This window comes from Pyrus communis, chromosome 6, assembly GCF_041283825.1.
Source record: "Pyrus communis isolate YQ-2024b chromosome 6, ASM4128382v1, whole genome shotgun sequence".
Lineage (NCBI taxonomy): Eukaryota > Viridiplantae > Streptophyta > Magnoliopsida > Rosales > Rosaceae > Pyrus > Pyrus communis.
In genome coordinates this window covers 8,700,543-8,725,227 of record NC_142570.1, presented here as the reverse complement: position 1 = coordinate 8,725,227, position 24,685 = coordinate 8,700,543, and the positions used below count along the sequence as shown (strand labels likewise).

At 36.3% G+C, this 24,685-nt stretch overlaps 2 protein-coding genes and 2 pseudogenes across 3 annotated transcripts; 1 reads left to right on the top strand and 3 right to left on the bottom strand.

The window, feature by feature from the left end:
* Positions 1–408: 408 nt before the first annotated feature.
* LOC148696236 (uncharacterized) lies at positions 409–1,819 on the top strand (annotated as a pseudogene). The gene is made up of 3 exons (XR_015963547.1): positions 409–768; positions 1,349–1,366; positions 1,467–1,819. The product of XR_015963547.1 is annotated as an uncharacterized LOC148696236 (transcript).
* A 136-nt stretch (positions 1,820–1,955) lies between these two features.
* LOC137710934 (putative WRKY transcription factor 53) lies at positions 1,956–4,270 on the bottom strand. The gene is made up of 3 exons (XM_068450101.2): positions 3,394–4,270; positions 2,951–3,082; positions 1,956–2,688 (listed from the first exon to the last, which is right to left on the bottom strand). The coding sequence occupies exons 1-3, from the start codon at positions 3,708–3,710 to the stop codon at positions 2,082–2,084; spliced, it is 1,056 nt and encodes a 351-aa protein (XP_068306202.2). The 5' UTR covers positions 3,711–4,270; the 3' UTR covers positions 1,956–2,081.
* Positions 4,271–5,869: 1,599 nt separating this feature from the next.
* On the bottom strand, positions 5,870–6,716 carry LOC148696235 (MYB-like transcription factor ETC3). Its single transcript, XM_088695708.1, has 3 exons — positions 6,488–6,716; positions 6,323–6,413; positions 5,870–6,117 (listed from the first exon to the last, which is right to left on the bottom strand). The coding sequence occupies exons 1-3, from the start codon at positions 6,546–6,548 to the stop codon at positions 5,991–5,993; spliced, it is 279 nt and encodes a 92-aa protein (XP_088551834.1). The 5' UTR covers positions 6,549–6,716; the 3' UTR covers positions 5,870–5,990.
* Positions 6,717–14,734: 8,018 nt separating this feature from the next.
* Positions 14,735–16,625, bottom strand: LOC148696234 (uncharacterized; annotated as a pseudogene).
* Between the last annotated feature and the right edge of the window lie 8,060 nt (positions 16,626–24,685).

Genomic DNA, 24,685 nt, shown 5'->3' with positions numbered 1-24,685 from the left:
AAAGAGCACATTTCGGAAAATAACTTATTTATAACGAGTTCAATGACATGTGATGTCCCAATCAAATGATGTATGTTAAACAAAATTTTTATCTACATGCTAATGTATTGTTAAATTAGAATGTCAAGTCACAGTTAACTCATTTCATGTCCTTCTTCACATTTCAAAGGGAATTCAGAGTTTTAACGGGTCAAAACCAGACGTTTAAAGGGAGGGGGTTTTCTTCAAATATAAAAACCAAGGCCCTATTATTATTAAACGGTCCAGATAAAACCACCTGCTCCACATTCCCGGAAGTAAGGAAATTGAACGGTCTAGATCTGGCCACTTACTCTGACTTCGATGATAACAAAAACGGCTCCAACCAATACCCGCTCTGAACACTCTCACTCCACCTCTCTCTCCTCAATGACTATCACCTGCATTCAATCTCTGTAAATCCCCCACCTTTTTTCCTCCTCCAACTTTTCTGGGTTCTCCATGTTTCTCGCGGATCCCCGACCCGAAGAAACAGAGAATCCAAGTTTTACACAGAGAGAAGAATCGGCAGTAAAAGCAGAAGAGGTTCGGGTGGGATTGTGTCTGGTGTGGTGTTCCCGATTGATCCATGGGCGCCCAGCATTGACTCACAGAGCATAGCTTCACAGCTGTTTGCAGCTTCTCTGTTTCCCTACCTGGGTTTCTTGTACTTCGTCACCAAGTCAAAATCTGCCCCAAAGCTCACCCTTTTTGGGTTCTACTTCTTGCTTGCTTTTGTGGGGGCCACCAGTGAGTTTTTCCCAGCTTTTCCTTTTCTAGCACCTTTTTTGAAAAAATTTCCTGGCTTCCTGGGTTTTTGATAATTTATCCTTTTTTGGGTTGCTTAGTTTAGCATTTGTTAAGGCCTCCAATTGGATTGCAAATTCCGAAATTTGAGAAACATAAGAACAAAGTATTGCATGTTCATGTGTACTTGGATACTGTTTATTGTTTTATGATAGTCTTTTGGCCAGAAGAGAACTTACATGCAACGGGGACACTAAAGTCACCATATCTCAAACTAATCATGTGAAGCTATGTGGGCAAGTTCAAACTCGTGGTGGTGCATTATAGGCTTGAGATACCACCATCTTTGTGTCACAAATGCATGTCACTTCTCTCGAACCGAAAGACAACGGTTGTGTTTCTGCTGAGCAAATTGTCACAGAGTCATGTTGAATTGCCCCGTCAAACATTCACTACACTCTAGTTGGATTGTTTTGTTTGATGTTGAATTTGGCCTTCTATTGTTCAATGATTACTGTCAGATGCTCTGATTGGACTCTACTGACATAATTTTGTTCTCTCTTTCCTCTTATCAACTGAGCAGTTCCTGCTGGAATTTATGGTGAGTTTTCGTGTTCGAGAAATAGAGAAATCTGTGCACATTATTTTAGTAAGTTTCATGGATCAATGCCTTACCGTACTCTGGTTGTGGGGCTGAACAGCAAAGGTGAATTACGGCACTTCATTGGCGAATGTCAATTGGTTACATGGCGGGGCTGAGGCATTTCTCACTCTAACCAGCATATTCATCATGTTGGGGTTGAGGGGAGCTCTCAGAAAAGCTGGAGATGCAGAAGAAAGAACATCAGCTCCTATTCCCAGGTTGAAGGAGGAGAAGAAAACTTCTGTTTAGGTGCAGCAGCCGACTCTCTCTGTGTTCATTCACTGTATGTAAAGTTGCAACACTTTTAGTGTTTTTTCTTTTTTGTGTAGAGGCTTGAATAGTTGAATTATTGTCCAATCTACAATCATATATATTGCGTATGTGCCTACAATATCCTTATCTTTCTGATTCTGTTATGTTGTTATCGAACTAAGAACATAACCGCCGCCTCAGAGGCTTTGAAAGTTTGTTTATGTTTCGAAAGCAATGTGGTAGGATCTTCATTTTATTTGGTTATAAAATGTGGCTATGGAACTGTTGCTATATGTTGAACATCACAAAAAGCTCTTATCGTTTACTAGAAATCTTCCTCTTCTATAATACATGGTTGATTCAAGATATGCTATTGGCAATCTCGAAGCTACTTATTCTTATTCTCAAAGACCAAGTAGATTTATAAGAAAAATCCTGGGGAGTCAAATGGGAAATAGGGGTCGAGTTCGACTGGCTGCAGTGGAAAATCCATGTCCGGAATCGGAGAATTGGTTGACGAATTGTTGGCTGAGATGATATCAGATTCCGAACGTTGCTCATATCCTGCAATGTTTCTCATCTGGCTAGGCAGCGCAAAGTAATAGTTTGATCCGCCTGCGGCTGGAGACAGGAATGATTGATTGAAATTGTCAAAAAGACTTTTATCATCAAGCATCGAAGATAGGAAGGCGTCATCGCTGATACTTCCGAATGGAGATGAAGTAAAAGAGAATGGAGATGCTGTGTTCTCTCTGTCGTCTAAGTTCTCAGTATTGACTCTCAGATTAGTTGGGAAGCTCATTTGGTTTCCTTGAGACTGCTGTTGTTGATAAGTATTGTTATGATTGTGTCGTTTTCGTTCTTGCTTTTCTGGTGATGGTGGCGGTGGAACTGAACTGCCGCCATGAGAACATGTATGCTTCCCCTTGTATGTGATTTCGAAGACGGTGGGGTCTTCGTCTGATCTTTGCACTTGCTTTGTAGCCCAACAATTCTGCGTGTTCCGGTACGTGCATCTGTAATAGCTTCTGCGGATTTTAAACAAGTTGGTCATCAGAATTGTTCATAACAATGTGAAACTTTCCATCTTACAGAAGAATACTGCTGTGTGTGCAGCTTCTTAAGGATGAATCTTTTCTCTACCAAAATCTTCAGCTTTTGTGCACGTGCGTATTAAAGGTAATGTATTTTATATTGCTTTTTAACACGCGGGACAAGTGACTGTTACTGCAAATGATTGCAGCAGGATAAGATTAACTGATTAAAGTAAAACAAGATCCTTAATTTTACCTTGGATGTTTGGCTCCTAGGATGTCTTTTTGCCCATATTTTCTCCAGCTGTGGCCATCTTCATGGGGTCCTTCAACCCCATTCTCAGAGATTACTCTCGTGACATGTTCTGTCCATTTGGCCATTTCCTTTCTGCAATATGCAAATTCAAATCAGCATTTGGTTCTTTGCGATTACGCTCGTTTGGTGGATAGGATTAGATTGGATTGGATAACTCACCAGATGGATTAGCGACGAGGAAACTTATCCTTCCCAATCCTACCATTTTTTGTGGGAATTACAAGGGTAAGTTTCCTTCGTCGCTAATTCATCTTCTACTTTCAACTTGGAAGTTGGCATCCATTTCTTCATTCAACATATATTGAATTTAGTGCATTTATCCAATACAATCCTTGACACCAAGAGGCCTATTTTTTTTGACTTAATTGTTAATCCAATCTCACCTTTTCTTGGAGACCGCCGTGAGGTCCTGATGATCCTGGAGATTGCTGTTATTGTCAACGCAACAAGGTCCTTCATTGGCTGACATTAGCGACTCCGGTGCGCTAGCAATTGCTCTGATAGGACTTTGTGGCGAACCACCACATTTCAGCATCAGAAGGGCCTTCTCATATGACGACAGTATCCTTTGCACTAAAAATTGCTTGGTGTCTGCTGACGATTTTGCATTTAGACATAGCCTCAACTGTTTTGCTAGCTCCATTCCTTCAATGATCTCATTGACCAGTGACTTCTGCTCCCCGCTCTTACCAGAATCCATTTCTTCAATTCTATATGTCTGTTGGGATTATGAGCAATGATTTTTTCTTCCTGATACAAGCGATATTGGGGAAGGGAGGATTTGAACACAGGACCTTAGACACTCTTAACCACGTGAACTAAAACTACCGTGGAAGATTATGAGCAGTGTTTAAGAACCTTCATTAACTTCATCCCACTAAAGCTTCGCAATTCCGAGAAAGAGTAGAACCCAAGGAGATTCGTGAGCTCCGAACGTTGTTTGCAGTAAGAAGGTACAGACATGAATTGGTATCCAGAATTTGAAGATTATTTGAAGTGAGGAATTGAGTATGCAGGAAAAGGGAAGAAGATTAGAGTAGTGAAGCTGCAGAAGCAAAGAGAGTGAGAGAGTTTTGATTTGAACGGAGAAAGTTGAGAGGTTGTATATATATAGGTGATTTGTTAATTTGAATATTGAAGTGGAAGATTTGGAGAGTGGAAAGTCTGAGGTTTTGACTGAGAAAGCGAGTTTTTCAGCTCTGACTGGTCTTTGGTCTGCATATAGAAAAAGTAAGGTCTATGCTGACCGATTCAACTTCTTCTAATTCTCTACAGATATAACTTGTAAAATGGTTTCTCTCTCTCTCTCTCTCTCTCTCTCTCGCGTACACTTTCTTTCTCTCTCCCCTTGTCTCTCCCGCACTTTCTTTCTCTCTCCCTTTGTGATTTGTCCTTTGTGGCATTGCATGATTGCGATTTGGAAGAATAGATAGTCAAGAGTTGCTGTGTTGTTAGTAAGGTACTTGCTAAGAATGTTCAAAGTTCATACCCTATTGGCCTATTTCGTTACTATTTAGAAAAAATTTCGGTTGCGATTGTTATATTGTTACGTAATATTATTAATTTGTGTATTATAATACGAGTGAGACAATTTAAGATATGAGAGACTTGAGACATAATATTTAAATACGTATTTGATATCATAAATAAATTAATAATATCATGTGACTGTGTGATGAAAAATGTATTAGGTTTTGAAACACTCCAAGACAACTTTTTGTTTCTATGTTTTAGGTTTTCCTTGGTGATTCTAGAACATGAGATGCAGGCGCTGGCGTTAGTGTGGAAAAAGGAAGTGCAAAGCTATATAAGCTATATATATATATATATATGTGGTATTTGGTTATTGGTCAACACGTTGTTATAAGCACTTGGACATTCTTATGTGACGAGATTATTGACCATGTTTCCTATGACCATGTTTGTTTGTTATGGTTGTTGGTTCCATCTCTTTTTTCTAGTCTTACTGATTTATCTTAAAAAATGTATTTTAATAATGATAGACGAATCCTAATAAGTTTACTACATTGTACTAATGAATGTAATATAATATTCAAATAGTCACAACGCGTCTTTAACCTATGAATTTCTATTTTAAAATTAATTAGGCAATGCAAGAAAGGCTGAAAATGATCTGAAATAGAACGAAGGGCTTTGATTGTAATGTAAGGTTCATACTCTTAACTAAAAAATATCCATACAATTCGTGTTGATTGTAGGTAAATTTCAGCATCAACAATTACACTATAAACCTCCCACCAAATTAGCATGGACAGGGTTATATTAACTTTGTAACCAAAATAAAGCCAGGTGACGGGTTGAATTTCGGTTCTTAAAGAATAAGAATAACATAGTTAAGTAGCATTTAGGACCATATTAAAATTCTGGTTATTATATGTATGCATGGAATCTTCTATTTGTTATGTGATTTCTCAAGTCGCACAAATATTTATGTGGTATGAGTCATATATGTCAATCTTACTTATGTGATGAGAAGACTCTTGATAACAACATGATTATGAAAGTTCTAACTGGTAAGTGATCTTTATACACCGTTTTTAGCTTTATGTTTGTCCTCAGATTAAATAAATTAAACAGAAACAACAAACATGATTAAACATGAGTATGTGAGAAACTAAGAAAGTGTGTGTTTATCACTTCTCACGTTAGAATAAAAAGGAGTTTGGATGAAACTTTTGATTTTGATTGATTTCGATAAGAGACTTGGCCACAAAAAAATAGAGAAACCAAACTTATAAAGATTGTACAAGCACAAAAGAATAACCTCTAAATCAAATGAATGAAAAATAAAAATAAAAATAAAAATAAAAAAAATAAAAACTCTCCCAAATATCAGGATAGGTTCAAAATTCGAATCTCCTTATTCCGGTTATATATTTATTCAGAAACACAAATGAGGAAAATCACAAAATGGTCAATACTTTTGGAGGGGGAAAAAAAATAAACGGGAGGCTATGATTTAGTCTTTTGTTGGATATGCAGGCTCGTTTCTTTTCCGAGAGAATGTTTCGCTATGTGCCATTATCCAGAACCTCTCTATTTCTTCTGCTTTTCGTCCTGGAATCCGACCCGCAATCAAATGCCACCTGCTAATGTTGTTCAAGCTGGTTCAGCTAGCTATCTATAAACTATTTATGATTACAAACGATGGCATTAGTCTTTGTATATATGTAGTACTCTTTGTAGTAGTTATTTTCTTTAATATCATTGATGAGGAGTGCATAATAATTATGTTTTTAGAGTGCCAATAACAGTTTATTAAGATAAAGGTTCAGTTTAGATCAATCGAACCTGTCTCCGACGAGTCTGTACATTCTGTAGATCAGATCCACCTCGTCTTCACTCATCTTTACGTACTCCCATTTGATACTGCTCACTTCTTCTGCATGAATTAACCATGACAATCATGAACAATATATTTAAGGAGAGAGATGAAAATTATTGTGTCCCTAACACCTTCTGAGCCGGAATTGGCAGTGCTCTTGGCTTCTTGTTTATGTGAACGACGTTTGTCCATTTTCTCTCACAAAAGCTAGCCAGAACAGGAACACCTAAACTCAGTGAGAGAGAGAGAGAGAGAGAGAGAAAGGATTGCATGGGTAAGAAATAACCGCACAATAGATATATATCTGATCCCATGAACTTCAAATGATTTGTAAGAAGCTGGAATTTCATAAATTAGTTGACTCAATATTGAACTCTTCTATCGTGGTTATTACTCCGATTGACTTCTTGTCGTCTTTCTAATTTTCCAGTAATAATCCACAAATTTTAAAACAATACTTATTGGATAATACTTGCATCCCTATGTGGCGTGCACATATGTCCTGTTTTACGAATAATGTATCTTGACAAAAAATGATTGAAATCGTTCAATTTATTAATTTTCATTTGAACATCAGTCCTACAAAAATCATTTAAATTGGAGATTGTTTTGTCATCTAAACGTATCAAATAAATGAGCGGTTCGTCATGAATATGTTTCTTGGTACATACACCATCGATTTGTTATGTACATTTGAATTACTAAATAACCTCCAGTTCAAATGATGTTTTTTAGAGGTGATCCTCAAATGAAGATTAAGAAATTTAACTGTTCTTATCATTGATTTATTCTATTAAGATACGTTATTCCCAAATGGTGCATTCCTCACATGGGGGATGCAAGTCTTATCCATACTAACTAGAGTCAAACTCTAGTTGTAAGCATATTACACAAAATTGATCGTGGAAAATTTTGCCGAGTTGTTTTTTTTTCTAAACTCAATTAATTCGATATCGTTGACAAGTGGTGAATTGCCTTGATGATTAGGATGTTTATCTTCGACGCACTGCATTCCGAGTTCAAATCATGCAAATCTTCTTAATATAAATAAGTGTAGAATCGCTTGGAATAATCGTTGTTTGTGTGTAGGTAAGTAATTGAACACTTGGAATTGATGTCCAAACAACTATATATATGTAAGGCATATAACTGTACACTTGCTCATCGGAGAGACATATATATCCAAGCATCCCCGGTCCCAACCACCACTAGCCACATGGCTATAGCCCCACCTGGATCAATGAAAGCTACCTATAAGTTATCCTCCAGTCAATACAATATAATTAGGACATACATTATACGTGTTTGATTTTTCTCTTACATTTTCCTTAAATAAATAATCGTATAAAGTCCAACCTTTCTATTAAATTTAGTTAACTATTCAAAGTGTAAGCACTCTCACGCTTTACGGATTTGAAGTAGACTGGTAGGTTTGCGTTATATAATCATGCTGTTAAACATTTTGCTTAATTGTATGCAGACTGGTAGGTTTGCGTTACATAATCATGCTGTTAAACATTTTGCTTAATTGTATGCAATGTACTAGATACAGATACGTGTTTGTTGTGAACTATTTGATTTGAGAGAGAGAGAGAGGTGCGGCAACGGGAAGAAAGATAGAGAAAAGGATTTGAGGAATTAGTGTGTTATTTCTCGGTCCTTATACCTTTATTTATAGTAAAGCAAAGAGGATTTCTTGCCTTGCAAGTAATACAGTCTTAAAGGGAAAAGATCTTCTAGTATCCTAAATACAATATACTAATGATTTATATAATCACACATGGACTAAAAGTATATTCATAACACTCCCCCTTTAGTGTGTAAATACTCAAGTAGATGGCGCAAATGTAGAAGCAATTGATGAAGTCGTCTCGTCTAGTCAACACAAGTAGCGAATGGGAATCTCAAAACAAACGGAATAATGCATAGGTGGTAAAACTCACAAAAGCTCGCTATAGTAAAACCCCCAAGGTGGATAAAACCCCTAATCTAAGGAGAAAAGTGAGAATTTGCATTAAGTCTAAACTAAATTTCTTCTGGATGCAAGCATAATGCTTCCAAGGGTATGACCATCCTAGGATAGTGTGCCTCGTTAAAACCTAGTCAGGTAGCAAAAACCCAGTGGGAAAAATGCTCCTAATCATGTGGAAAAATAATACATTAAGATCAATTATCAATGAGTATAATTTTGGATACTCCCCTGAGTTTGACAAAACGTCCAAATGAGAACTACAAACATTGCTAATGAGATAATTATGCATACTAATTCCTCGGACAAGCTTCTAAAAGGTAGATTTCGGCGGTGACGTTGTATAGAGGTTGGCAAGGTTGTCTTTAGATTGGATTTGCTTGACTTCAATCTTTTGATGCTCATGTTGATGTGACGTATACAGAATATGCTTAGCATTGACTTCGTTGATGTATCATGTCTTGGTTGGAACAATACATGCGGCATAGCCTTCATGGATCGTCGTTGGGACTCAACAATGGATGAAACAGTAGGTACATCGAATATGCTCAACAATAACTCTCAACCATGTTTCACGTGTGGCATAGTAAGGGTGAGTCTTGGAACGATTCGAAGATTTTACAACTAAGGTCTATTTGGATGACTTCTAAGTTATTGCAGTTTTCCTATCGGTAAAGACATAACATATTTGGAAATGTACCTTGTTCGGATCAGACAGATAATTTGAGTCAGTGTATCACACAAGGTAGACATCTTTCCAAGAACCAAGAGGTTGTGATTCATTCTAAGATGCATATGGATAAAGTAAGCCCAAATTAATAGTAACAGTAAAAAGTCTTTCACACCAATTTGGTGGTGGCGTGTTGGCACAATATTGCTTTATACTAAAAGATTGTCAGCAATTGAAATGTCTAATCTAGTGCTTTGAGCTAAGTATGATAAATATCAGCTCCATAACTCCTCTGTGGGGCCAAAAATAATCCCAAAAATCATAGAGGTGACACGTGGGTTTTGGACAATATGGATGAGATTACCCTCAAGGTACAACGGAATTCCCACGCGCAACGGACAATAACGGCTCAATCAAGGAAGAGTCAAAGGTGATCAATATGGTATTTGTTCAAATCCCTCTCATCACTCCTCATAAATTCCTAATTGATTTTATTCAATAGGTAACTCCCAAAACTTCATATTTAAATTAGGAATAATTGTCATGTTAATTGCAAGATACTATATCCCATAATATCTTGCAATTATCACCCAAGTACACCATAAGGGGCCGGCCACTCTCCTATAAATACCCCACTTATCCCACAAAAATGTTAAGCCATTTGCTACCCACAAACTCCTAAACACATTCTTTTCAGAATTCTAACTTTGGCATCGAAGATACTTTGGCCAAAGCCCCCCCCCCCCCCCCACCCCCCACCCCCCCCCCCCCCCCCCCCCAATTCATCATGGGCGTGTGAGGCATTTGGCCTTAATCGAAGGTGTTATTGTTATTATTTTGCAGGTGCTTTTTCATCAAAGGAAGAGATGGTAGAAATTTACATCCATAAATTAGTGATGTCATTGAGAGTTTGATTCACACGCTCAAAGAAGACTCTCGTATTCAAAGTTTCTCATTTCTCATTCATTCGTAGATTTTTCGTACATTCTTATTCCTAGCGTTTTTTTATAAAGTTCTTTGAATAAACGTAAAAGAAAAGTACAATGACGGGAAACTCGAAAACCCTGACGAACGGAACTTCCTATGTTCAAAGATCCGGATCAAATGATGGAGGATGTGATGTAGCCCCACCACGACGATCCATAAAGCTCAACACGACTGCAAAAGGATCAACACTACCTCTACGGGGCACCACCGTGGGAGATACCATGGAAGCAACCACCGTAGCATCCCATGGCGAACCCATTGCCCATGGTGAGCTGGCTACAATGCAGTAGCAAGCCTAGGCCCGTGCCACAAGGCAGCCAGCCCAACGCGAAGCAATTCAGATCTATCAGGCCCAAAACGCTATAACGGCAGCTGCAACAAAAGAAGCAACTCAGCACTTGCGAGCCCAAAGCTGTCGCGCTCCAAAGTCGAGGCCTTGACCCATGCCGAGCCAACTCCTGGCCTCTGCCAGTCGATGTGCCGCACCACCCCTACAGCTGCCCCGCGGCAGCATCATCCAAGAATAAGATAAGAAAATTAAGTTTTTCTTACCTTGGTGCAGCACGGAGAAGACAAAGAAATCAACATAATATTGTTCTTTACATGGGCAAGCGAAAAAGAATGCTAGGGGAGGGTGTATGGATAAATAATTGTCTTCTGAAGTTGATTTAATCCCCTACTTAAGGTAGACTTAAATAGGCTTCGGTGGCGATTTATTTCCCTTTCCTAGAAGAATTTAATTCCAAGTACAAGTGGGAATCTGTATCAAAGTTGGACATCTCTACACCTACTGCCCTTTCTTGCAAGCAGCTTAGCAGGTGTGGGGGCATTTGTGGAGCCAAAAATAATCCCAAAAATCATGGAGCTGACAAGTGGAGTTTGGACAAGAAGGACGAGATTACCCTCAAGGCACACCGGAATTCTCACACGCATGCAACGGACAATAACGGCTCAATCAAGGAAGAGTTAATGGTGATCAATATGGTATTTATTCAAATCCCTCTCATCACTCCTCATCAATCCCTATTTGATATTATTCACAAGGTAACTCCCAAAAGTTCCCATTTAAATTAGGAATAATTGCCATGTTAATTGCAAGATATTATTTCCCATAATATCTTGCAATTATCACCCAAATACACCATAAGGGGCAAGCCACTCTTTACCCTAAGGCTTGGCCACTCTCCTATAAATACCCCATTTATCCCACAAAAATGCTAAGCCATTTGTTACCCACAAACTCCTAACACACATTCTTTTTAGAATTCTAACTTTGGCATCGGAGATTCTTCAGCCAAAGCCACCCCCCCCCCAATTCATCATGGGTGCGCAAAGCTTTTGGTCTTAATCGAAGGTGTTATTATTTTGCAAGTGCATTTTCGTCAAAGGAAGAAATGGCGAAAATTTGCATCCACATGCTCGAATGTCTCATTTGCATCTGGCATATAGACGATCAAAGGTATACTCAGAAAAGACACATTCTGGGTGTAGTTCAATTGGTGGGCTAGAATAATGTCAGAACTATACTTGAAACTTCACGTTGAAGTAATGTCGAGCATTTCACAACCCTTGATTCAATTTGAACCAAGCTTTGAGGCCCTGTTAGTGTTTGTAGGTGTTGAATCTTAAATCTGGAAATTGGTTTTGTATGAAAATGAAGTAAGAGAAAGAGAAAGTTGAGAATTGGAGAAAGAGAAGTTTGTTGCTCCTTGGATTCTATTGCATCATCATTCACACGAAGCGTATGATTTTACTAAGGACAAAAGTGATTGTTGTGACTCCACACAAGCCAACGGATAAAAAATATCCCACATGAGCTACACATGATTCACTTAAACAATTTAACTGAATGATAGATGAAAAAAATACAAGTCATTGAGATGTTCTAATCATAGTCATACATTGCAACTAAGAACAATACATTGCTTAAGAAAAAATCAGTGTTTTAAAAAAACTAGCCTTAGGGCACGCCTAGGCACCCTTGGAGGCGGGGCTGCTTGGTTTTCACCTCTGTTCTGTGAGGTTAGGCGTAAGGCGGCATCGGGGCACGCCTAGGCGGCTGAGGCGCGCCCAGGTTTTTACTTGAGCATATTTTTCCTTCCAATTCCAGGTCTATTTCTGCCGTTCCTCTGTTTCTGCCATTCCTCGATGTGTCGTTCTAGTTTCAAGGAAGAAGAAAGGGAGAAATTTCTCTCTCCAAATCCTAGTGGCAAAGTCTAACTCTAACTCTAACTCCTCCACTCAGCCATTATTTCCTTTAAATTCCCTATAATAATTGTTCCACTCAATCTTTATTTCATTTTAAATTCACTATAATAGCTCCACTTAGCCTTTATTTCCTTTTGAATTGCCTATAATTGCGACATTCTGCGTTTATTTCCTTTCAAACTCCCTATAATTGTGGCCACTCAGCCTTATTTCCCTTGAAGTTCACTATAATTGCTTACAATAAAATATATAATTACAACATTTTAAGACTATATGACATAATTTCCAAGTACAACTACACTTAGTAATGAAGAAGAAGATATTATCATTGGCTTTGTTATAATTACATTTGTTTTACAAAGGTTTATGCTATATATAAAATTATTTATGCAATATATATTAAGTTATTTAGGTCCCATGAGGCTTCGCCTCATGCCTAGGCGGGGCTATCCATGGAATGCCTCGCCGATCCCTCCGCCTTTTAATACATTGGAGCAAATTCAATTAAAAAACTAGTAGAAACCTTCTATACCAAACAATGTGCTTTGCAAACAAAGTTATTCTTCAACACTGCTGAAAGAAGGCAAGTAATTAGAAATACACTAATGGAAGGAAATGTTTTCTCGTCGTATTGTTAATTTTTGCCACTTAATTAGAGTTAATATTAGGGTTTTTTATTTAGACCTAGTCACAGCCCATATTTGAGAGAAATCCCAAATTAATGTATTGGTAATTTATGTCTATCAAGTTATAGCTAGGGATGAATTATTTCGGTGACGAATTTGTCCTTTTAGATAAGAGCAACTCCAATGCAGAGATGTGAATTTGAGATACAGAAATTATATTTACATCTCATTTTACACTTCTGTGAAATACAGGTGGGAGTTCTACTTTAATAGAAGATATGTAAATTTAAGATCCTATTTAATTATCTGTCTTTGATTGGCGGGATTTACCACCAAAAGATGTAATATATATATATATATATAGGTTTTTTTTTTTTTTCCATTTTGAGGCCAAGATGTATATTTTACATCTCTCCACTAGAGAGCTTTCCGGGCAATCAAAAATGTAAAATGCACATTTCAAGACATTTTGCATCTTATATTGGAGATGCCCTAAATAAGAAAAACAATTTTAAAAACCTTTATTAAATGCATTATTTGATCAATACATTTTGAATTTTGAAAGCTTGCAATTGTCGCCATGAAAACTTGAATCCAGAATAAACAACTTGTTAGTCGTGAAACCTATTGTTGAGGTAGAATAAAATGTTTCTTAGACAAAACAAAAAACAAAACCTAATAATTATCAACACATGGACACCTAGGGCTAGTCTATTTAAACCTTATCAATAGGTAAGCAGATCCTAACTACATCACATCTTCGGTGGGTATCAAAACTTAGATATCCACATGACCTATAGATTAGATATCAAGCCCTCACATTACCTATAGATTAGATATCAAACTCATCCACATTATCCATATATAAGACTCAAATATAATAATTTTTATGCTAAACATAAATTTGTTCCACATAAATAACATTAAATTAGAAAAATGATGTTTGACAAAAAAAGTAAAATTATAGATGGTAAAATAGGTATGTGATTCAATATTCTAGTGAATATAGTGTTAAGCTTCTACTCATGCTTGTTTTATTAATATTCTACCATTCACACACTAAGTCACAATTACGTTTCATTTATTCACATTAGGGTAGTTTAGACTACATAATTAAGATTTTAATCCCAATTACAATGACATGCTTACACAAACAATCCTATGGTTTCAAAAGGAAAAAAGAAGATACAACGCTAAAAAAAATCTGCGTTTATGTTCTAAGTTTCTAACTTTCTTGTCCAATTTTTTTGCAGAGGTAATAATAACACTTGTGGAGAAGAAATAAGAGTAACTGCCTTGCAATGTATTAAATAAATAATTAAGATGAAGACTGGATAACATGCTTCACAAGTGTGGTACTGTATCCTATGTAAGAAATAGATGGTTTGTGTTCAATAGTGTGTTTAATGAATAAGTCCTCAATGACACAATGGTGCAATTGTTCACCAACTAATCTAAATACACAATAATTTACTTCAATCAAAAGATTTTGAAGTAAATGAGTTGAGTTATAAAGCGTAAACCGACATAACCTAGAGTAAATGATTCATTTGTGAGAGAAATTCACAGTACACATAGAGAACCGTAAATGCATAGAGGATGGTGCAGAAGCAGTGCAAATAAGTTTTCAGCCAAAAAGTAGACATGCAAACCAACAGTGTCGGACAAAAAGGGTACCACAACATATCCTAGCAATACCATACCACTAAATGAAGTCGCGGATTGATAGTACAAAAACAACTTGAGAAGATTACATAACAAGAGGAAGAAAGGAATTGATGGCACAAAAAATAATAATAATAATAATAATAAAAATAAAAATAAAAATAAAAAACATGAAGCACACTGTGTGAACAACATGATACAATCATACAACCCTTGATATTACATGGAAACCTTTCTAATGCAATAAAAAGTGTCACCTTCCTTCAAGAGACCTCAACCAAAAGGCTGCTATGGCTTGAAGAGCAAGATTTTCAGCTTCGTCTTGGGATAACCCAGTGGTTTGCAGATGTTTCTTTCCAATCCTGAAGGAGTGACCGCCACCATCAATGACATGCAAATCGCTAAGGCATTTCATCTTCTAGCGAGTAGTTTCTAGCTTTTCCAATGGACAAAGCCCATCTTTACTAAAAGCGTAATTGTAGCATACAAACCCGAAAAATGTAAGAGATGCAGAACATAAGAAAGCAGCTCGTATAAAATGGTAGTAACAACTTTGTAAAGTGATAACATATAGAAAGAAAAGGAAATTCTCAATTTGATCATTAAAAAGTGACACAAGACAACCGAATTTAATAAAGTGAAACAGGACCTAATAACAACTTTATAAAGTGATAACATACATAACGCTAAACATTACGGTGCAGTAGTCGTATTTGTATGATCAGAGACAATGAAAGAAAAAATAAAACTTTGTCATACCTGTACAAACATTATTGGAATAGAAAGGTGCAATATCGATTCACCTCGCACTGCTCCATTCATGCCCTGAAATTTAAGGCGCCCAGATCAGGCACGCAAGTTCGCGTATTTTACAACGTTGGGTAGAAGTCCATTAGGTCAAAACATCAACTTTGAAGGGTCCAATGAATGCAGATTTTCTTCTTCAAAATATTAGATAAGTTAACCTCAGCTAGTTTCAACAGCCATATGTCTTATAGAATATTTACGCCCAGTGATTTTATGCCAATAAACAGAAAGGAAGAAGAGAAAATAAATAATAAAAAGAGCAAACACTTAGCACGAAATAAGATGCAGGGACAATATCAGAACAGCGAACCTTTAGTGGGTATCCTAAGCAAATTATTGCTGAAGCATGGATATCTTCCTTGCAAGCTACCATGCAACTGACTCTACATACCAATGAAATCCAAATTCCAAAAAAACAAGGCAGAATATGGTCGTTGAAAAGGAATACCAAATACCGCATGTACTCATTACTTCTCTATCTTATTGACATGCTCCATTAATTGAGGGATCCATGGCATGTAAGAACCACACTATATTACTGAAGAATTATGGTACTGTTAGTACACAAGTTCCTTTACGGAGAAATCAAGTCCCAATCCCAAAAATTCATCTGTAAGCACTACATCCCTATATCATTAACTTGGTAAACTACTAAAAATGACTTCAACGCTACGCTACCGAAACAGAGCAGAGCTTCATAAATTGTCTACATAATTTCTAGAGTTAAGCACTGCTGCCAGTAGAAGATGCATCCAAAATACATATTGCTAATCCAAAATTTCAACTTCCAAAGAGGTTCTCCAGCATTACTTGACTTTAACAGACACGACCTTGTCGTAATAGCATTTTAGGCTAGAGTACATAAACTTCAGCCCAAAAAGAAGTATGACATTTAACCCATAGATTTCCGGGCCAAAATCAACGGATGACCTGGATACTTAGCAACCGCCTTTTTGGCAACATCGGCATGAAAATCGACCAACTTTTCAGCCTTTGGAGGAGCCCTCTTTTTCCCACCAGGAATATCTGCCAAGAACACAATTCCTGAATAAAAACCCACAAAGCTAAAAGCTTCGCCTTCAAGTTTTACCGAACGATTTCTTTCTGATATTTCCAAAAGAAGCAAACAAATTGAAAAAGGGACCTGATCATCCAGTCTGAAGAAGAGGGAGCACCAGCACCATGAGCAAAGACCACCACAGGGGATACTTTCTCCAGTGCGGACGAAGATACAGCTGTCGGGTTATCTGTTTCGTCTTTGCTCTGGTTCCTTCGCCTGCGCTTTGACGGCGGTGATGAAGGCATTCTTAGTCGAAGAAAACCCCTTCCAAAATTGATTTCAATTTTCAATCTGAGCTCTGAACTGATTTTCGCGCCAAATGGTGAGAAGAAGACCCAACCAGAAGAATGTGCCGCGCGCCACGTGGCACTTACTTAGACCACCCGCCAAGCGAGTTATGATCATATTTGGGTTGGGCTTTTTAAGTGGGTAAATAGGGTTAGGTTTGAGGTAAGCCCAATTTGGTTTTCTGTCCAAACTTGGTTAAATCCTAAACTGACCTTGATGGAAAGGATTAGGATCCTTGATTAATTTTTCTTTGCTAGAATATGCTTGACAATTTCTCCACCTCATTATTTGTTAGTTTGAGGTCAATGAGGCAACCTATTGTTTTCAAATTCTAATAATTTATAACTAAGTAACAAATATTTGTGCCATTACTTGTACAATTGGGATCTGTCTCAGTTTTTTGTATTTCATAAAACGTTAACCATTTTTGTGGTTTCAGACTCTGCATTGTAGTTTTAATATCCTACTACTAGACTCTTTCTCAAATTTTAGTTTCTATTTTGAAGTCATGTGCTTTCAAATTTTGCATTGTAGTTTGCGCTTTATTTAAGTCAAGGCAGTCACATCTAATACTAGATTTAACTATGGTTATTGCGTAAAATTAATTTTGTTAGTAAATTGATTTGAAATTGGGCATTTTGGAATATGATTTTTAACTTTTAGGCAATGTTTGTTACATTAGGGATTTAGGGTTTTATAATAAGTTAGGTTAGGGATGGTGGGGGGTTAGGATCACAAGAAATTAAATTTATGCAAAATATGTTCACATCAAAAATGAGAAAAGAAAAGAAAAATGACTTATATACCAATAATCATTTTAAAACTGTAACTGATATAACTAATAAATTGAAATTGTATTGCAAGATATAAACTGCAATGCAAAGTCTGAAGCAAAAAAAAAAAAAAAAAAAAAAAGAGTTGACCTATTCTGAGATAAAAATTTGATCAAGGGGCCAACTGTACAAGTATAAAGTAGTTTGTTATTTTTGTCCGTTCGAGTACATTACAAGACTAGAAAAATCATTATCTTGTTATAATGCTGATACATTTACAGTGGCTAAATATGGATAACGGCCCAACCTTCAAGGGTACATCTATGTAGATCTCAACCCTTTAAAATATTCCAAGTAATTAGCTATTGGTTAAGTCACAAACATTAAGTGATAACATTGTTACCAGTAAATGAATATGTCATTAATATTAAGTGCTAACGTAGACAATAATAATGAAGTTCAGAACACCGTATATGGAGTTATGAATTTCTAATGGCTCTTTTTAGCCAAGTTAGACTTTAAATATGTCTGGCTAAAAGAGATCATTTGGGAATTTAGAGTTTATAAATGATGTGAGAGTGAAAACCTGTTTTAATACTTGTTCACATCATCATTTAATGTTGGTGACTTAACAAATATTCAAATTTTAAAACCTTAAGTAATTATTTATAATGTTTTAAGAAGTTTAGAAGAATTTAATTCATCCTTACTTCTATGCTTAATATTTTGATATTGTATGTTTTGATCAAGGTTCTAAAAGACGCTCGCTAGGTGCTAATTAGGCGGCAGACTAGAGCCTAACGCTTAGGTGGCTAGGCAGGCGCCTGGGCAAATTAGGTAAATTTAAGTAAATCTATTATATTTCATGTAAATAAGTGCCTTTTTATACTTAAGATATATATATATATATATATATATATATAACTATTAACTACATCATAAACTAATAAATAGAATGACATATATATTACAAAGTATTGGAACATAATGAAAACATGAGGGACAAGGATATAATGTGTGTTCATTTATTGAAAAAATAAATAAAATGCAAAATGAATGTTATCTATTTTCTGTCTAAGTGAGACGCGACCTAGGCTGGTTTCTAGGCAGGTCTGAGCAGGCTAGGCAAGTGCTTAGGTTGTTTAGGCAAGCACCTTAGCAGGTATAGGCACTCTTTCTTAATTATCAAACGCCTAGGCATTAATCGAGACGATGATCAGCCACCTAGCGCCTAAGGGGGACCTAGGTGGTGCTAAGCGAGAATTTTTAGAACAGTAATTTTGGTTGGTTTAAAATAAAAGCTTTCTAGCGGTGAAAGAAAGCCACAGTCTAATTTGAGCCTTAAAAATGTGGTAGCTAGGTCACTGTCCACTTCGATATGGATTGGATTCGATTTGAAAGGAACTGATATGGTCTCCAGCTCGTATTGTCCGATGAAAACAAATGCTGTTCCTCTAGTTTTTTGCCACAATATAGAGCAATTTTGGTATCCCCTCCCTCCATATATGGTGACAATATCTTATCCTCACTAGCATCCAGAAGCATTTGGACACGTGCTAAATGCTTTAGAGAATTTTGGCTGATCATTCAAGAAACTCAGGATCGAATAAAGGAGAGCAACTTATAGAGAATGGATTCAATGTTACGTGACTTCCCAATTCAATAGTACATTGCTATGTGGAGAAAAATTGCACACGACAATGTATTATTGAATAAAAGACGTAACTTATATAGAATGGATTCAATGTTATGTACGTGGCTTTCCAATCTAATAGTACATTGCTATATGTAAAAAAATTACACTTAACAATATATTATTGAATAAAAACGGTATGTGACAGTAAATCCATTTCATTTAAGTCTTTCTTCCAATGGAGATATGGATTGCCTGTGGAGATATAAAGCAAACAAAAAGCTAAGATTATCATAGAAGGTGGGATAGGAGGAATGTCAAATAGGAATTAAATTTGTATCTGCATTGACCCCTAGCCTTAATGAATCAGATCAAAGATAAGGTTTTGATGCCTAGCTATAAGGTCCTTAAGCTTCTTTCATTTATTCTTTTTTTGTTAAAGATAAGCCTAATTGCTTGTCAAGGTTCGTAAGGGACAAGTCTCTCTCTTTTGTTTATGGTGACAAAAATTCCAAGTTGTAAGGAACGTGAATTCCAACACTTCTTTTCTCCGCATTGATACCTCTGGGTTTTTTTTTTTTTTCTTTTCTTCTTCTTCTCCTGATATTTGAATTGAATGTATTAAAAGAAAATTAAGTGAAAAAAAAAATAGAAAAAATGTGCATAAGGAAGTAAAAAAAAACATGCGAAAAACATTTTCCTTACACAAATTGCTTTAATTAGTTAGGGCCCTTTTTCAATAAGAGGAGGATTCTCTTCTTTCCTAATCTCTATCCCCTTCCTTCCCCTCCTATTTGAACGGTTACAGTTTTTCCACGTCAGCATCTTATATTCATTTTTTTTTATATAGAGGCAATAAAACAAAAAACAATATGTGAGAGGAGGGGGGGAAGAGGATGAGAATAGGATGGGAGAGAATCCTTCTCCTTTTGAATAAAGTATCGCTTTTGTTGTGGGAAATCCACCTTGGATTGGAAAGATTTTTCAATGTGACCGTCACACGAGATAGTACACCACGTGTCCCTATATAAATGGTGGGTTATATGTGTTAAAAGGTTAATAACTTAAAAATTAAAATTTTCCACCATTTACATAAAAACACGTGGTGTACCATCCGTATTCCCATCACAACTAAAAATTTCTCCTTGGATTGGTGCATTGCATTAGCTACTTTATTTTATTTAATTAGGAAGAGATCATGAAGATCTTAGGAAGCAGGAGGATCTGATTTTTTTTTTTACCACCAAAGGTCAAGTGCCAAGATACGCCTACCCCACCGCGATAGACTAATCACTATAATGCTCAATTTTCACCACATAACCTTTGTGTTTATTTGTGGCTTGAAGATCTATAAAAGGGCTTCTAAGCCAATCCTTTCTTCAACAAATAAGGCAAAGCCAATAAGCAAGTAGTTGGAGTTCAATTGAATCTTATTACAAGGCAGTGATTGCTCACTCTCCCTCAAGTGCTTCTCAGCTTAAGGCAATATGTTATACCAAGATCCTTAGTTTGAGGGGCATATTTGGTATATTATAGGCTGTGGAGCTCTTGGGGGAGAACGACCAAGCTTTTGCCTTGATTTGTAGCAGGCTCTGAATTTCATCGATGGACAAATAGACCCCAAGGCATTTTTGTTGCTCACTCTCCCTCAAGGGCTTCGACCAATGTCAGACGTGGCAAGCTCGAAGACTTGGGGGAGAGTGGATAAAAAGTGTCTTGATTAGTATATGGCAATGACATTTGATGGTGGTTATCAATGATCATGCATCGAAGCTCAGATGTTTTTGAAATGGTGGTTAGTGATCTTACCGTTATCATTTCTGGCTCAGGTAAATTTTAGAAAATATCATGCTCACACACACATACGCCCACATGACATGCATCATACATATATGGAAACAATTTGAGCTCGTTGGAAAATATCAACTTTGATTAGAACAATGAATTACTAAATGAACTATATAAGTTATCATGTGAGTGGGCAAGAACTCAACGCTAATTATCGATGAGTTTGCTTTCCATGTCTGTTATTTCCTATGCTATACATGTACCAGTTGGTGAACTATATATACGTCCCCCTCTTTTTCGTAATCTGCAACTTTGGGCTCCATCGAATTGCATGTGAACGGAAGAAGAACAAAGGAGGAGAAAACTGTTTTTGCATGTCAGAAACACAGAAAATAAAAATAAAATAAAAAAAATAAAAAAAAATAAAAAAGGAAGAAGAACAAGAAGAACAAAGGAGGAGGAGGAGACTGTTTTTTTATTGAAAGAGACGAGTACTGATAGGGTGATCATGTACAGGAGTATTTATCTTCTTACATAACCGAAGAACTTACTCTCTCACTCTAATAATCATATTAACTAGGGTTGTTTTTAGTTATACACTTTGTACTTTACACAAAATCTCACTTGACCTTCTACGGTCTATTATGTCTCATTTTACCCTTTATAGTCTTCTTTTGTGTCTTGCTTTATCCCATTTCATCAACTAAGTTGAAGGAAGCGTTATGTTCCGTTGATGTGGCATTAATTCTTTACTCTTTTCAACTTGTCTTCACATTTTGGAATTTTGAAACCGCAAAATAATCCTAGGATGCAAAACAACAAACTAAAAGCCCAGCCAAAAATTTACCCCAAATTCTTTCCCTGACCCCAAGTTGGCTTAATTTCCCCAAATCTTCGTTAAAACTCCCAATTTCTTTAATATGTTCCTGTATTCAGTGTTGAAACGACCAAAGAGCATATGCCATGTCAATAAACCCTATGTTTTTCTCAACTTAGTTGACGAATTATGGTAAAGTGGGACACAATAGAATAGCTCAAGAGGTAAAGTGAGACATATTAGAGTGTAAAGGGTCAACTGAGTTTTTGTGTAGAGTGCAAAGGCATAGCTAAAAATAAGTATGAACTAATCCTAAAATCGATATTGTCGTTAATATGTTTCCTATTGGACATATTATTGAGGATTTTAAAGCTTTGTTGCTGAGGATCACTGAGGCTTCCTATACTCATGTACGTCGTCAAGCAATAGAGTAGCCCATCGCCTAACCTGCTATGCATGCACTTACTGTTGTTAGTCCTTATCTCTGGTTAGATACCCCTCCTGGCTGTTATCTCCGATGTACTACTGGAGGATGATCATTCATTGTAATTTAACTGACTCTTTTGTTCTCCCTTGGGTTTTTCCCCTTTTTGCAATGCAATGCTTTCGTTTTCATAAAAAAATATAAAATATAACCCTATAATCACATGACACTTGTCACAATTCCATCCTTTGATGCTTTTACTCCTAATATCCCCTCAAGTTCATGATTAAAGTATTGATGCTTGAGATTGTGACAATGTGTTTAAAAAACGAATGTACTAATAATCCTTTGTAAGAATATCAGCTGTTCAGTTTGGAAGAGACAAATTGAACATAAAGATGCTTCTAAATGCACGTCAAAATTGATACATAATTATTATATGGCAGTGACATCCAATCCCAAGGGCTTTGAATTTGCTTATGGAAAGGTGAGTAATATGCTTATCACTATTTTTCACATCCAGCTAGCTGATCAGGTTACTGCAAAATTATCATGATCATAAAAAGTATATATGCATGTATGGAATCCATTTTTAATTTTATTAAATATCTGTTAGCAATATACAGGACTCAGTTCACTTCCAGAACCAACCATTTCTTAATTATTTTTATCAATATTTGGAGAGAATGTTTGAGTACGTACTCTAATTAAACACCACACATATACGTATATGTCATTTATATAGACATGTTCATGAGAAGTATACATAACTTGCTTGGCTACGTACTCTAAGATTCAGCATTACACACATTGTTGCCAAGAGATGAGTTGAAGGGGGAGGCTGGTTTTTGCCCTTTCGTTTTACATCCAGGTTTCCCGCTACATATGTAATTTGGCTTGGTACATTTTTACATGTATGGTATCTTTTCATTACAAGTCAAAGTGAACTGATTATATTTGGTATTTCTATGAATTTCATTGATGAACTACCCAATTTCAAATTTCCAGTGAGGGAAGATATGTTTTTTCTTTGAGTAATTGAATTTTCTTGTTTCCCCAAAGGAGTTAGTGATGGTAATATATGTGAAATGAAATTAGTCTTTTAGTAGTTAATTAGGATAAACATATATACAGTTGTAAAATGAAGGTGGACTAATGGAAATTTTTTGTATGATATTAAAATAAAGGCACGTGTATGTATAATGGATTCACGTATTATAACATAAATAGACACGAATGAGAAAATGAATGGACCAGATAGCTTAAAAATAGGAGAAGTGAGAAATATGAGTGAGAAAAATGAATCATATCAACTAGTCCCCCCCCCCCAGGCGATCTGATTTCTTACTTTTAAGTATTTAATTACGAATTTTAAGAAAAAACTTGCACCTCTTTGATTCTTTACATGTAAACATAGAGAAATCAAGAATCAAAATAATTCTTATTCATATTCTTTGTAAGTAAACATGCATATCCTTAATAACCAATCATGTAATATAATAAGATGAATCTATTGCTTAAACCACGTTGAATTTCAAAACCATACAATAATTAATCGGGCTAATGACAACAAAGGAAGCTAGGGTATTGTATATTGATATGTGCATGTGAATATGTGAAAGAGTCAAGAGTCAAGAGTGAAGTGGTACATGCACTGATGCACATGAAAAATGTCAGGGTCTCTCAAACTCTGTTGAAAAATAGAAGTGGTACCACCACATCTGCCATGCCCCTTTTATTACCTTAACTAAATAGAGCAGCTGCTGCTGCCAGTCCAGGGCCACCATTTCCTGTTCCTGCTCAAATTATAGGAGGAAGGAATCTCTCTTCTTTCCTCTCTTTTTGGTATGTATTTCTTCATTTTTTTTTCTTATATGTGGTGATCACTTGTTTCAGCTGTTAAAAATGCACTCATGGCCTTGTTTCATAAACTCATAGTCTTATATACACTTGGCCTCTCTTCTTAAACCCAAAAAAGCCCATGTTAATGCAGACTACAAAGAGTTTAATCATCATTAAGGCGCTATATTTGAGACATGGTATGATGGGGTGTAAAGCATAGATAGGTCATCAGAGGATGAACTAGGGAAGAAGCTGAACCCTTATGGCATCATCATCAATAAACGTGATTGGAAGGGAATTCTATTGTATTTTCTTTTAATTCATAAATATAACTTAGTTAGAGATTTACAGTTCAAGTGGTTAGCATGCACCTGATGTTCTGTTAAGTTGTATTCTCAGTATCCCCTAAATCATCAGAAATTAAATATAAATATATAAAAAAAAGCTTATTTTATCATTATAAAGAGAAAAACTCTTAAATGTAAACTTATGAATGGAACCCTGTTTGCTAGTTCTAGAACTTAAATTAGTGGACTACATAGCAATAGCATCTCAAACTTTCATTTGCATATCAAAAACCGTACAACTCTCACTGGATAAAAAGCCAGAAACCAACGAAAACGAGCTCTATTTTGGCCTTTCTCAGTCTACCAAATCTTGATTTAAACAGTTAACTCAATTAAAAGAATGGTTTAAGAAGGTGAGAACTCACTGGATCCGAGAGAGAGAGCGAAAGAGAGAGAGAGAGAGAGAGAGAGAGAGAGAGAGTCAA